A 14,490-nucleotide genomic window follows, 5' to 3' on the forward strand; every position below is an offset into this window, starting at 1 on the left:
TTGACAAACATCCATTAAGAGCCTGCTATTGTGCAGAGAACTATTAGGTGTTGAGGAATGTACAATATTGAGATTACATGGTTCCTCCTCTATGGGACCTCACATTCTATTAGCTAGATAAGACACAGAGATAACTATACCACATAATGCTATAGTATTGACATTGCTTTGATCTCTTCCCAATTGTCTTCTTGGGTCCCTGGGAGGCTCCCAGAATCCCTCAAAAGCTCTGATTGTCTAGTCCTACAAATCAGCAAACTCTTTTCTCTCCCTACTCCAAAAATGGGCCTGGGGTAGTTTTCTAATTTACCATTCCATAGACATAGCTTTGTACATTGGAGACAATAGCACAGTGATGGAATAACGTTTCCCAAAGCTTCTCTGCCACAAATTGTTTCTATATTCTTTGTTCCCTTCACTTTGCTGATATTCTTATCCTTTGAACAAATTTACAAAAGCCTAAACGCTCTCAATATGAGTGAGACGTTTTAGAAGTTGGAGTTCTGGTAAGAGTAGTCAAAATGAAGATGATGGTTGGGCTGAGTCAAGATCTCTCAAAGCCATGAGGCAAATTCTGCTTTGTCTACAATGGAGAGACATAGTGTTAGGACCTGACTGAGATCAACTGTTGCTGGTGGTCTGTGCTGAAAAGGAGCCTGTAAGAAAATTCTCACACATGCTATAGGGAGCTTCTTTTCTCCAGCTTCCCCAACTGCCCTGAGTTTCAGTGGAATTGGAAGTTTGGGAGTGAAAGTCTTAGGAGGGGGCTTGAAGTGGAAACAAGGGGGTGTTGTCATCATTTCCTCTTTACCCATATGGTTCAGAAGGCTTGGTAGAGGAGTGCAGGCAGAGTTAACATTATATTAAGACACTCTATATACTTTCATGAAGTAGCTCCAGATATGGGGCAGAAACCTCCTTTTCTGGGGCTAGTTGTAGCCTGGGCTGATTACTCATAGAAGAGCCCACTGTTAGTGAACTATACATTCCACTTGGATGTACGTACTAATTGAAGAGGAGATTGTAACCTTAACTCCAGGATATTATGCATGCTGCTTCCCTTCTTACTTTGTTCATTTGTTCCTTCTTAGGTTCAGCCTTTAAAGAACCACATCTGTCCCCAAGGAGACATTCTTCAGGAAGCAGATGGGAGCAATAGTAGCGGTCTGAAAATAGGGTTTTCCCTATCTTTGTGAAAGAAGCAAATAGCAAGGAGGAAAGGGAATTATAAGAATTAAAAAAAAAAACAAACCCAGAAATTTTAGAACACAGTCACAGAGAATCAGAGTTGGAATGGATCTCAAAGACTGTCTAATCAAAATGTACCCACTCTATAGCATCCGATAAAGAGATACAACTGATTCATACAGACCTCCATCTGGTGAGGGGGAGCCTATTACTACCTCCCTAGGTTTTCCACTTCCAGATAGACTCTGATTGTTAGGAAATGTGGGAAAATACTTTCAGACCTTCAGTTAATGGATTGCTCCACTAAAATGCTTCAAAGGAGTATTAGTAGATCCCCTTTGATCAGAAGTTGGGGGCTGGATATGTATGCTAAGGGATTCATCTATTATTTTTATTGTTGCATTAATTTTATTAAGAGTTTGACATTTTACCACCTTTTCATGTAACTTTTAATAATAATCAACTCTGTTCTTTCAATAGAACCAGACCCCTAAGTTACCTTTGGTCCTGGTGCTCCTGGGGCTCCTGGCATGCCTGACGAGCCTTTCGTTCCTCGAGCTCCTGGAGCCCCAGTTATTCCTATTCTTCCAGTGTTGCCTTTGATGCCCTAAACAGAAAATAGTAAATAATGGAAACTATGAAAATCTCTATTAGAGATGACCTGGTCTTCTAGCTTCAGCAAATGCAGAAGATCTTATTCCCTAAAATACTACCCCTCAAAGTGTTACCTAGATATTTTATCCTGAGAAATAATAAATCACAGAGTGTTAAAAGTTGGAGGAAACAGTCTAGCCCCTTCATCTTACAAACAAGGAAATTGAGATACAGAGAGGTTGCTTACAATCATAGCTAGGGTAAGAGCTTTGATCTCTGGACTATTAGACCAGTGGTATGTACAAGGATTGACAGTTAAATCTTAGCTTTTCTGGGATATTATGCTGCTTGAGACAGTGGAAAGGACAAGATCAACTTTTTATCCTGTTCAATATGATTTATTTCATAAAAGCCACTTTTATTCTATACTGAGACATAATTTTACAAAACTAGACAATATAAGGAAATCTATTTAGAGAGATTCTGAAAAGATCAGAAAAGGATTTGCTAGAAAAGGAATTTAGCTCTATGTAGAGCTCTATGTAGCTCACACATATCCTGCTTTTGATGGCAAAGTGAACACATCCTTCTTGGACTGTGAGCCACTTAAAAAAATGCAGATTCCCAGGGTGTCATCATTCTAAACAATGACTTAAATCTCCCAGATCTTAAAAGGTAAATTGATCTTTCCAGGAATATATGGGGCAAAAGCATTGTAGATACATACTATGGCTGAATTTAAGTTCTTGAAATCTCAGGTCCCTGGGAGACATAATGGATAAAAGGTTGGTCTTAGAAGACCTGAGTTCAAATCCTGCCTTAGGCATAAATTGGCAGTGTGATCTTGAGCAAATCACCCAAACTGTCAATGTGCCCCAGGCAATCTTTTAAAACCAAGTTGCCTAATAGTTGTTGATTTTTGTTGGTAGAATAAGCTTCTTTCCTGGCAATTCCCCATACCAATAAAATCACAATTTGAACAAAGGCAAAATACAGCAAAATAAAACCATGTTGTTGGGAAGGCACACTCATAAACGACCCCAGTTAGAAGAAAAGGGGGTGAGAGTATAAAAATAAAACACTGTAGCTGCATAGAAAGCTCTCTCATGACTCAGAATGAGCTCAGAATAATATGAGAAAAATCTAATCACAATAGAAAAAAATCTAAAACTTTTTGTAGTATGAGGAGAAGAAAAAACAGAAAAAAACCTAAAAACTTTTTGTTATATGAGGAAGGTAATAGAATACCAAAAGATGATAGAGAGGAAGCTTGGCTGCTTAATTTTCTCTTTTGCTTGTGTGGCTAAAGATAGTTTAAAAGCCAAGAAAGCACCTAACTGTTTTGAATAAATTCAAATTTCTATTTCTAGAAAATTTCTATTTCACTCCTAAAAAAAATGTTACTGTTCAATTATATCTGACTCTTCATGAGCCCATTTGGGGTTTTCTTGGTAAAAACACATTTAAAAAGTTTGCCATTTCCTTCTGCAGCTCATTTTGTAGGTGAGGAAACTGAGGCAAACAGGTTTAAGTGAGTTGCTCAGGGTCACATAGCTAGTAAGTATCTGGGGCCACATTTGAACCCAGATCTTCCTGGCACCTGTCATGGTACTCTATCCACTGTGGCACCTAGCTGCCTAACAACCTGTAGATGTATGGGTGATCTCTTAGGTACTGTAGAGAACAGGAAAGGTTCAAAAAGTGAAGGTAAGGATTTTGTTCCAATTTTCCATTTAGAGAAGAATAATTAGGAAAGCAAGAGAATTCAAATTGTTCCACATGGGGACTGGCTGAAGGAGTTAGTGATGTTAGCCAGGAGAAGTGAAGAATTAGGGTGGACAAGTTAGTCTTCAAACATCTAGAGGGCTGTCCTGTGCAAAAGGGATTTGATTGATTGTGGGCAGCTCCAGAAGGAGGAATTAGGACTGACGAGGTCATAGTTACAGGAAAGCAGATTCTGGCTCAGAATCAGGAAGAATTTTTCAATGATGAGAGCTGTCCAGAAAGGAAACATGGTAGTCTTTGTGTGGTAGTCAATTCCCTGTCACTGGAAGTATTAATGCAGATGTTAAATGACCACATGCCATGTAGTCATTGTATACGGGATTCTAATATGGGTGGCTGATTGAAACAAATTACTTCTAAGGTTTAATCCTGAAACTGTGTAATTTCATTTATAATTTAAAATATTACTCTTGTCAAAATATAGTTTATGATGTTAATAGTATATGAACATACCATCTCTAGCAACATTGCTGTAATCCTACATCTTTCTAGCATGCTGAAATCAAAGGGAAATTTTCCTGGGTAGGAAATATGACTGATGCCTAAGGAGCTTTGTTTTAGAAACTCTTCTAAAATTGGTTTGGCATTTACAGCTTTCACAACACCCAAGTTATGGCCCAGCTGGCCAGAAGGCATCCACCATGAGGGGAACAGCACAAGGTCAAGGTGAAATATAACTATGCCTATTCAGCAGTCCCCTAGACTGCTTTATATTCTGATGAAATTCCACCTGTTTAGCTTGGGTCTTTCTGTTAATATGTCTTGTGAGTGTTTTGTGTTTAATAATGGATAGCATTTATATAATGTTTTAAGGCTTACAAAGTGCTTTACAAAGTTATTTGATTTGATCCTCACAATGACCCTGTAGTCTAGGTGCTATTATTATCCCCATTTTACAGATGAGGAAACTGAAGTTGAGAGAACTTAACTGATTTGCCCAACATCATACAGTAAAGTGTCCAAGGCAGGGTTTGAACTCAGATCTTCCTGACTTCAAATCAAGCACTCTATCCACTATGCCACCTAATTAATTCTAATAGTGAACAATGATAATAATAATAAAGTTATATAGCTAACTTTATATAGCGCTTTAAGGTTTGAAAATTACATATATCACATCTCATTTTCTCCTCACAACAACCCTGGGAAGTTATCTTCATTTCACAAATGAGGAAACTGAGGTAGATAGAAGGTAAATGATTGCCCAGGGTCACACAATTGGTAACTGTCTGAGGTTTTATTTGAACTCAGGTTTTCCTATGTCTAGCACTCAATCCATTATGCAACCTAGCTATATTTCTCTTGTGTATGGGAAATAAATGCCCATCTACTCTCCTTTGGGGAAGATCCTAGAAATAATTAGAAAGTTTTAGGTAATTTGTTTCTAAGGTACTGAGTAGGGAATATAATCAACTCAAGAGAGTGACAAAAAGCAGTGTAACCCCTCCTCAGGAGAAGCCAGGTTCCTTCCAGGACTGAGCATGGTCTGAACCTTGTATGTCAGTCCAGAGCAGATGGGCCCCAGAGCTGAAAGAATACATATGTACAGATCTGGTCCTTTGGGACCAGTGTATTAGTATTGTTAAATATATAAATTCCAGGCTTTGAGCTGAGATGCAAACAAGAAAGGCAGTCCTTGACCTTAAGAAGCTTATATTCTAATAGTGGGAGATGACACATTTGGGGAGTGGCAGCAAGGGAGGGGTGATCTGCTCTGGAAGTCATGGAGATGGTTAGTGGAACCATAGGACAATATCCTTTCCAGAATTAATGGTAGCGTTGATTTAATTTTTTAAAATTATGAATTTAACAAATTAATCAAGCAACAAGTCTTTATCAATTGCCTGTGATGTGCTAGGCACAAACCTAATCATTTCCATTTATGAAGAGGAGCAGAAAAGGAGAGTTGTATATGAAATTGCAAGTCTCCATCAAGTTAACATATGGAAAGTGCTTTGTGAATCTTAAGGAGCTAGATACATTCTAGGTTTCATCATCATTTCTTCTTATTATTAGCATTCTTATAATAATACAGCTTTTACAAAGTATATAATAAATTAACACAGTAATTCCTTTATTGTCCTGTTTGTTTGTCTCCCTCTGAACTTCCTTCTCTTTTCTGGATTTATACTTGTTTCATTGATGCTCTTTCTTTTTTTTTCCCCACATCACTCTTAATAGCCTCTTTCTTCTATAAATCTTCCCCTACCCCCACCACTAAACATCTTCCCTTATAACAAATAAATATAGTCATATGAAAGATATCCACACATGGACCATGTCAGAAAATGTAAATGTCATTCTGACCCTCTAATTGACCATATTACTGTCAAGAGGCAGGAAGTAGAATTCATGATCTGGCTTCTGCTTGTCTATTACATTGATCAGAGCTCTTCTATCTTTCAGAATTGCTTTCTTTTACAGTAACTGTATAGATTGTTTTCCTGGTTCTGTTTACTCTGAATCAGGTAAGTAAGTTTTCCTAGGTTTCTCTGAATCTGTGCTTAGGCAACTAGGTGGCACAATGGATAGAGCTCTGGATCTGGATTCAAGAACAGTTGAGTTCAAATTTGACTTCAAACATGTGACCTTGAGCAAGTTAATTAACTTCTGTTTGTTTCTTCTACTGTAAAATGGGGATAATAATAGCATCTCTTCCAAGGGTTGTTGTAAGGCTCAAATAATGTTTGCAAAGTGCTTAGCACAGAATCTGGCATGTAGCAAGTGCTTAATAAAGGCCTGTTTCCTTTCTTTAACCATTTCTTACCTCACAATATTCATATACTATGCTAGTTCACAATTTTTATTTCTTTTTAAAATTCTGGACTTAGAACTAAATAAAACAAACATTTCCACATTCAAATAAGATAGAGGAGGAGGATTGTACATGAAACCTTTTAAATAAAGCTTACTTTTCCTTATAAGCATATAATAACTTTAACCTGTTAACTTTCACAGCTGTTCTACTTGTCTATGTCTCATTTTGGCTTTTGTTTTCTTCCTTTCCATACAAATTTTTAAACGTCCCATTCATTGACATGTTCTTTTTCTCTTTTATTAATAAAAGTTTTTAGAGATTCAAAATTTTCCCTAAAGAGTGCTTTGTCTATATCCCAAAAGGTTTGTTATGTTGTCTCATTGTCATAATTTTAAATGAAATTATCTGTTTCTACAATTTGTTCTTTGACCCATCAATTCTTTAAGATTAAATTTTATAGTCTACTAAAGTTTTAATTCTTTCTTCAAGTGCCCATTTTAAAAATAATTTTTATTGCATTATGGATACTGGAGACCAAGTTTAACATTTCTGCTTTTTTCAATTTTTTATGAGTTCTGTATGTTATAGCATATATCTTTTTGTAAAGCTGCTATTCACAGCTCAGAAATACACATATTCCTTTCTATTCCTATTTCATAAATCACCAGACACCTATCATGTCTCATATTTTACAAAATCTATTTTTATGTCGGTAACTTCTTTCTTATTTATATTTTTGTTAATTTGTTTAGTTCTGAAAAGGATATGTCAATGTCCCCAATGATCATATTCTGTCATTTTCCCCCATAATTTGGCTAACTTTTAACTGTTTGGATGGCTATGCCATTTAGTAAATATATATTAATGATTGATATTATTTCATCATCTATGGTGCCTTTAAATGATGTAGTTAGTTGCTTATCTCGTTTAATTATGTCTCTTTTTTTAACCATTATTTTGTGCTAGGTCATGATTGCTGTCCCTGTTTTTTAAAATGTCCCTGAAGCATTATAGAGGCATAATAAATTGTGCTCCAATCCCTTATTTTAACTGTGTGAACCATTAGGTTTCATGTGTGTTTCCTGTATATAACACATTGTTGAATTCTGCATTCTAATTCATTCCGCTGCCCTTCATTTTATGGATAAGCTAATGTCATTCACACTCTCACTTATGGCTATTAATTGTATGTTTTTATCTATCACTATGTCTTACGCTTTTTTTTCTATCATTACCCCTTCCCCTCTTTGCAAAGAAGAAAAAGGTGAAGAAAGAAGGAATCTGATCAGTTCTGGTATTTTGTAGTTGAAGTAGTCTGTTCCCATTCCTTTCCTTTTTTCACCAAGCTGAGATCTTGATCTCTAATATTTATATCTTGTTTATTTCTTTTTGGATTCTCCTTTATGATCTATCCTCTGAAGCTGACATTTCTTTTGTTTTTGTGTATTCCCTTCCTGTATTTGGCCTCCCCCTTAAACACTCCCACTCTGTGTGTGTGTGTGTGTGTGTGTGTGTGTGTGTGCTATCATCATCACCATTCAGCACAATGAATGTTCCAAAACATTTGCTACTAAAGTTAGTTTCTCACTAATGAGGGAAAATTGAGGAAAAGTAGCCAAGTATTAACAACAATTACACAATGTCATATGCAACAAAGAACAAACATTTCTCAAGAACAAGTTATTACGATGAACATCCTAGTAGTGTTTAGCATAATGTCTTGCCAACTGGAGCCACTTAATAAATGTTCATTGAAACATTATTGTCTCCTTGGGACTCTTTCCAATAAGTATTTTGTATCTGTAAACACCCATTGATGCCTTTATAAAGTATGAATATCTTTCTCCGATAAAATTAAAGGAAAAAACTATTGGATAAGCAAAAATTAGATACACCTTCACAGGACTTTAAAAAACAAAGTCCTGGATAAATTCAGCAGTTTATGAATGTGTATGCCAGGAGCTGCATGGGGAAGGGACCACTTCAAGGATGGAATAAGGGAATTTCTCTCTTCTTCCCTGTCTCTCTCTCACCTCTCTCCCTCATTAGCCATATAACTTTGAAGAAGATATACTTGACATCATATGTAGCAGGAGTATACATCCCACCAAATGATACAGACACAGAGACATAGTCACTCAAAGAAGTAAATAGCTCTCAGTAGCAGCATCTGTGATGGAGCCATATGTGAACTCATGGAAGAGAGCAGACTTTGGTAATCAAAAGTTAGGTTGTGAAGAAAAGCAGACCCTGGGGAGCCTGGATGAGTGACATCTCCAGTAGAGATTTCCATGCCCATGGCAAAGCTGTGTCTGGAATCTAGAAAGCGAGCAAGGACTTTGGAGCACTGTATTGCAGAGCCTTGGTGCTCCCTGTATGTCTATCACATTACCATTGTATTTTAAGACTGTCCCCATTCTTTCCACAAATGCTCCTTGTATTTGTGGTAGAATGTATCCAGATTTATGCAAGGGAATGTTTCACAGCTTCTTATAATGCACGGTAAATCAATGTCTTTGCTATGAACAAATTGTATCTACTGGCTAATTGTTAATGAAAAGCACATTGGTGAGTACTCGTGAGCTACAGTGTTAGAAGGGAGTGCCCACAGGGTATTATTCATCTCTCACCAATAGTGCAGGGCACTCTTAGCATATATTTTAGTATATTGTGAACTCGTCAGTCATAAAAGAGGTCCTTTGCTTCCCTTACCTCAGGCAAGTGAAAATTTATACCTGATAAGGAGTAAAGAGTGCTCATTTTATTTATTTTACTGGAGGTAAACTCCCTTGGGAACAGACTGATTTGAAAAAATGTGGGTGAGTAAATATTTGGTGCTTATTTACAAAGCAACATTTTATGTAAATAAAGCAGTTGTGATATTTTTGGAATTCACCTTTCTTTCCTTCCTCTTCCAATGATCATAAATATCCAATAGCCAAATGTTGCAATTGAAACCTATCTAGTGATGTCCAAATCAAGGCTGGTAGCATTTCTAAGTCTTGGTGGGGATATTTTAGGATTATAATGCTCTAGAGTTGGATCTGGGGGATCTAGAGATGGGGGAAGATGTAGTTGGCCAACAGTTTGGTCATTGTTATTAGATGGAATTGGGGATGAAGAGTGGAGCGTCTGGAGGTGGTCGGAGGGTTAAGGTCAAGAGACACGAGTGAGTACAAAATGCTGGAGCAACTGTGTCCAGTTCTATGTGTAAAATAATGGGCATTTTCTTACTTTTGCAGAAAGGAAGGACACTAGCAACTTTGCTTTGCAGCTCAGCTTCATACAAATCTGTTTGGATTGCTTTATGGGAGCAGTCTATCCTTGATTATCAAAGTTTATGCGGCAAAATGCATGTCTCAAATCCTGTTTAGATCAACCCAAGGCTTCACTAGAATTTTGGGATGGGACCTTAGTGCCTTAAGGAAGGTGCAGGTAGAAATGCTGATGTCCAGGCAGTTAAGCAACAGTGAGCCTTCCTGTCAGTTCTGTCACACAACCAAGAGGATTTTCTCACAAACAAGTTATGCCAAAATCCACAAGACTAACCTCTTACCCATTCTTAGTAAACTCTAATATTGCTACACTGTCACTTTTTATTACTCTATTTAAATTTTTTTTCCTCTCTCTCTGTCTCTTTCTCTCTCTTTGTCACCATCTCTGTCTCTCTCTGTCTCTCTGTCTCTCTCTCTCTCTCATTGGAACAACAGGAATACATCCTGAAAGTGTGTGAAGCCTACACATTAGGCAGAGAAATTTGCTCCTATAATAGTAGGCAAGATTTGGAAAATAGGTGAAATGTGATACAATCAGGTCTTAATTATCACAGAATCTCAAAATTGGCAATGATCATTCGAGGTTATCTAGCCCATATTCGTTCACTGTTAGGATGTGCTCACACTGACCTGATACCATAATTGCATGCCCTTTTCTTAAAGATAATCCTTGTCTATAACTCATAAGATCTGTTTTTAATTTTTGTGATATGGTTCTGGTATACAATAATAACATTCAATACATTTCATGAGCACACTTTTTTTTTTGTTTGTTTTTTTATTTTGCTTTAGTGGTGGCAACATCTGAGAGAAGAATCTTAGCAGGAGAGGACTGCTATTTCTGATTCATTCTGTACCAGAGTGCCACTCACTCTATTGTACTCCCTTTCACGACAGTTTTGAGCTGGACCAGACAACCCTGTGTCTTAACATCTATTGCTTAAATTGTTAGTTACAAATCACTGACTGAGGTGCTCACCCAACCAGTGGTATCTCAATAGCCCAATTGGTTGACATTTCAGACGTCAAGTCATGTCTTTTACAATTACCTTAGTAGTCTAAGGCCATAACCGTGGTATTCAACATCATAGCTGGCATTCTTCAATTTTGCCATTACCTTTCCTTTATAATATGGATGATGGATTGGGCTTTGAAGGGATTATTATTTTTGTTATCAATACCATCATTATCTTGCTCTTATCTTTCCACTGGAGTTCAGATAGGAAAGGTATCAGGACAAGTTATTATTCTAGTCTTCTTTTATAGGTTGTTAATTTTCTACAGGTTATTGCATACATGGGATGAAACAACTGTTTTTTATAGTTGAATCAAAAGAGTAAGATAGATTTTCATACTCTGTAGGCTTTGGGAAACCAGCTTTGGTGCAGTTCTACTAGCAGACAGGACAAGAGGGATGGTATAGTGCCCCTTCCTGTTCCCATATGATTTTGAGCTCCTTTATGAAGTCTCCTTATTTTAAAAGCTTTTATTTCCATGTAGCTTAGACTTTGTGAGTAGTTGATAGGGTGACATCTATTAAAATGCCATTATTATTAAATATGTTGATTAAGGTCATGCCACTAATAACAGAACAAGAATTATAATTCAGTTTCCTTAACCTCCTAGAACATATGTGTGTGTGTGTGTGTGTGTGTGTGTGTGTGTGTGTGTGTGTATGTGTATGTATATGTATATGTATATATATATATTTGGTTCACCAGATAGTGCAATTCTCACAACCTTACTTGTTAATGAAAATAGCATGATCTTAAAGTTAGGTACTTTTTCTTGATGTTTCACCCCCATTTCCATATTTTTCATTTCCTCTTTCCCTATTTTTGGTGGAAACAGAAAAGCCATTCACTGCCATTCATATAATAATTCATGTTTAATTGGGAAAAGGGGCAACATTAGTCTTTGAAAACCATGGGTAAAATTAAACTACCATTTCAGCCAGTACTTTTATCTTCCTTCCTAGCCAGATTTTTCATCCCACTCGGTAGACAGATTGATTGATTTGAGGATATTTTTCTCTGGAAGAGGTTCTAATGAACAGGGAACTAGCCAAAACATAAACTAAAGAAGGCAAATGGATAAAAAAGTCTGGATTATCCATAACCAGTTAATCAGCCCCTGGATAATCAAGAGTTGACTAAATCTATGTAACACTCATTTTGCCAAAGTAAATATGTTTCATTTCCAAATTTTCTCCTAAGAAAAAGGCTAAATTACAAATAAAAACTACATGCAAATAAAAGTTGCCGTAGCTTGATTCCAGCTCATGGGCCAGAGGATACACACAACCAGCTGGGATGCAGGGTTTCTTGTGTTCACAGTGTGGGCTTGCATGGTGGTCCTGCTGTTTTCTGCTCACGGGGTGCCAAGTTTGAATAGGCCGAGGCTGGTTTTTTTCACTCATGATGGAAGGAAACCCCAAATGAGAACCTCAACATTTTTAGTGTCTCTTTTTGGATGAACATCACATCCTAGACAACACTTAAGTTTTTAGCCTGCAAAACGGTTCTTAACTTAGCACAAAGAGTTAACTTTCCTCTCCCCAACAAAAAAAGTTTTATTATTCATAGCAATAAAAAAACATGGTGAGCCTTCATTTTGGATGATGAATGGATTTATGATCTTTTGCAGGGAAATGTTGTTTTCCTTTTCATTAATGATTGAGATGGTACGCATGTGAAAAGGGAGTCCAGCTCAATGAAAACAGCATGGTAGACTCATTTACTACAGATGTGCTAAGTTGACGGCTCAGACTTAAAACATTCACTCGTGAGGAAGGAAATACACACCAGGCAATGGCGATCCTACTCAATATTACCCTTCAGTTGCATTCATCTGATGTTGTAAAAAGATTAAAACAACAAGGTGATCATGCCAGGGATGCTTTAACTTTGTTGGCTTCATCTAAAACGGGCAGAACATTGTTTAGGAAAATCAAGCAGTTGCATAAGGCTAGAAACCCCAGAATAAATATTTTTCTCAGTGGAAAAACTCAGCAGGGTGTTTAAAGGTAAGCCAAGAAACACTGTGGTACCATGCTTTAAAAAATGAACTAATGGAACAGTGCCCTTACCCAGCCACATGTATTCCAGGGAACTTGGTTTCAGTTATAGACTTTGTTTAAACTCCTATTTATCTGGACTTTCTTTACCTTAGAAGCTTCAGGATATCGTTCTAAGTGATCAAGTTTATTTAAGTCTCGTTTAGCTACCTAATTCCAATTGGGCTACAGAGTAATTTTTAAACGCCCTTTCAGGCCCAAATATGGGTTTTTTATTTTCAAAAGTCTTAGTATAGTTTTATGCTTAATAATATTATTAATATTATAATGATTAATATTATTAATTTATAATAATTAACATCATTAGTAATAATAGCTAACATTTAAATAGTGCTTACTCTGTGTCAGGCACTATGCTACGTCCTTTACAATTACTATCTCATTTGATCTTAAAACTTGTACCGTATTGTACTTTGTTGTAGAAAGAGAGCCATCTATAGAAAAAATAATTCTCTGTTCACAAAGAACAACACCTCCTTTAGAGATTGGGTTCAGACCAAACTCCCCAAGTAGCAGGAGATGCATGACCTGAGAATTAATTGCTCATTAATAAACATTCCAGACATGGGTCAGCTTAGAGCTCCTATAAGGAAGTCAGTGCAAATATACATTTTATAGTGAGTAATTTCAGGCTCTTTCTTTACTAAAGTCAATGAAATTATTGTTCAAAGCATCTGTAAAAGGATGTGTTGCCTAGAATATGTCATAGCAGAAAACAAATGACTGGTGGTCAGTAGTACGGCTAAGCAATAGTTGAGGAACGGAATGTTTCTTGCTGTCAGTCACAGGTTTGAGTCAACATAAGTCTGATGTTCAATTTGTCTTTTCAGTTAAAAAATCAGATTAATTACTATCAATTTTTCCTGTTACAAAGGCATTTATTTCCAAGATTTCTTTCAATAGCAGCTTCTCCCAAATGTAAATACTTCTAGGTTATTGACTCATTGCCTAGATAATGGGCAAAGAAATTTAGAGTTGTTTTAGGAGTTACTGCCAGGGAAAGGTCAATCAGCTTAGGCATCCCTGGAATGATACAGTGCATTGCCTTCAAAATTTATTCGGGTAATATTGAATAAATGATTATTATAAGCCAATGGGGAAATACTAGTTGGTTTGTAAGAATTAAAATTCTTAAAACAACTTTTAAGATCTTTACTTCTGTGTGGGCTAAATTGAAGTACCTGTGGTTTGTAAAAATTTCTACATGATGTCCTAGGGTCAAAGAGCTGACTCTATTCTATGGTACTTTTATGTACTTTTAGCATAGCAGCTGACTTTCTGACAGAGATAGCTTAAGTGACTTTGCTATGCTCATATAGCCAGTATGGGTCTGAAATAGGATTGAAACCCAAACCTTCCACTGACTATAAGGCCAGCCTTCTCTCTACTCTGTCAGGTGGATCCCAAGGTGACTTAATTAGAAGCAAAATGCACGATAATCAGGGATGCTTCGCCATCTTTTCTCTCTTCAGAACAGGTTGGAATTAGCATTAGGGCTAAGTGATTCTTCTCTATAGGATGATATTGTCACGTGAAGCAGCTGAGATTGGTTCTGATATACAACAAGGCTTTCTCAGAAGGCATTGTGCTGAGTTCCTCTGTGTCCTGTCTCCTTGGTCCTAGCTATATCATGTGGTGATTGAAGTACAGGTGAACTTAAGTGTCTATTCTCAGGTTTGTTAACATTCTAATCTGTTCTGAGCTTAGCTCAAGAAGTTTGATTTGCTCTCCTCAACAAAGCCAACCCAAGAGTGACCTTCCAGCTTCAATGTGGTTCCAGAAGTGCCCCAATCTCCTAAATACCTTTTATTTCA

The 14,490-nt window shown here is 36.9% G+C and overlaps 1 protein-coding gene across 1 annotated transcript in view; it reads right to left on the reverse strand.

Moving 5' to 3' along the window:
* COL24A1 (collagen type XXIV alpha 1 chain) overlaps positions 1 to 14,490 on the reverse strand; it is a 353,333-nt gene that overhangs the window by 43,708 nt on the left and 295,135 nt on the right. Inside the window, 1 exon segment of the mRNA XM_078155798.1 lies at positions 1,688 to 1,795. Within this exon segment, the coding sequence (XP_078011924.1) occupies positions 1,688 to 1,795 (108 nt within the window).

This window comes from Phascolarctos cinereus, unplaced genomic scaffold (genome assembly GCF_003287225.1).
Source record: "Phascolarctos cinereus isolate Bilbo 61053 unplaced genomic scaffold, phaCin_HiC Scaffold_5;HRSCAF=322, whole genome shotgun sequence".
In the NCBI taxonomy this organism is placed as follows: Eukaryota; Metazoa; Chordata; class Mammalia; order Diprotodontia; family Phascolarctidae; genus Phascolarctos; species Phascolarctos cinereus.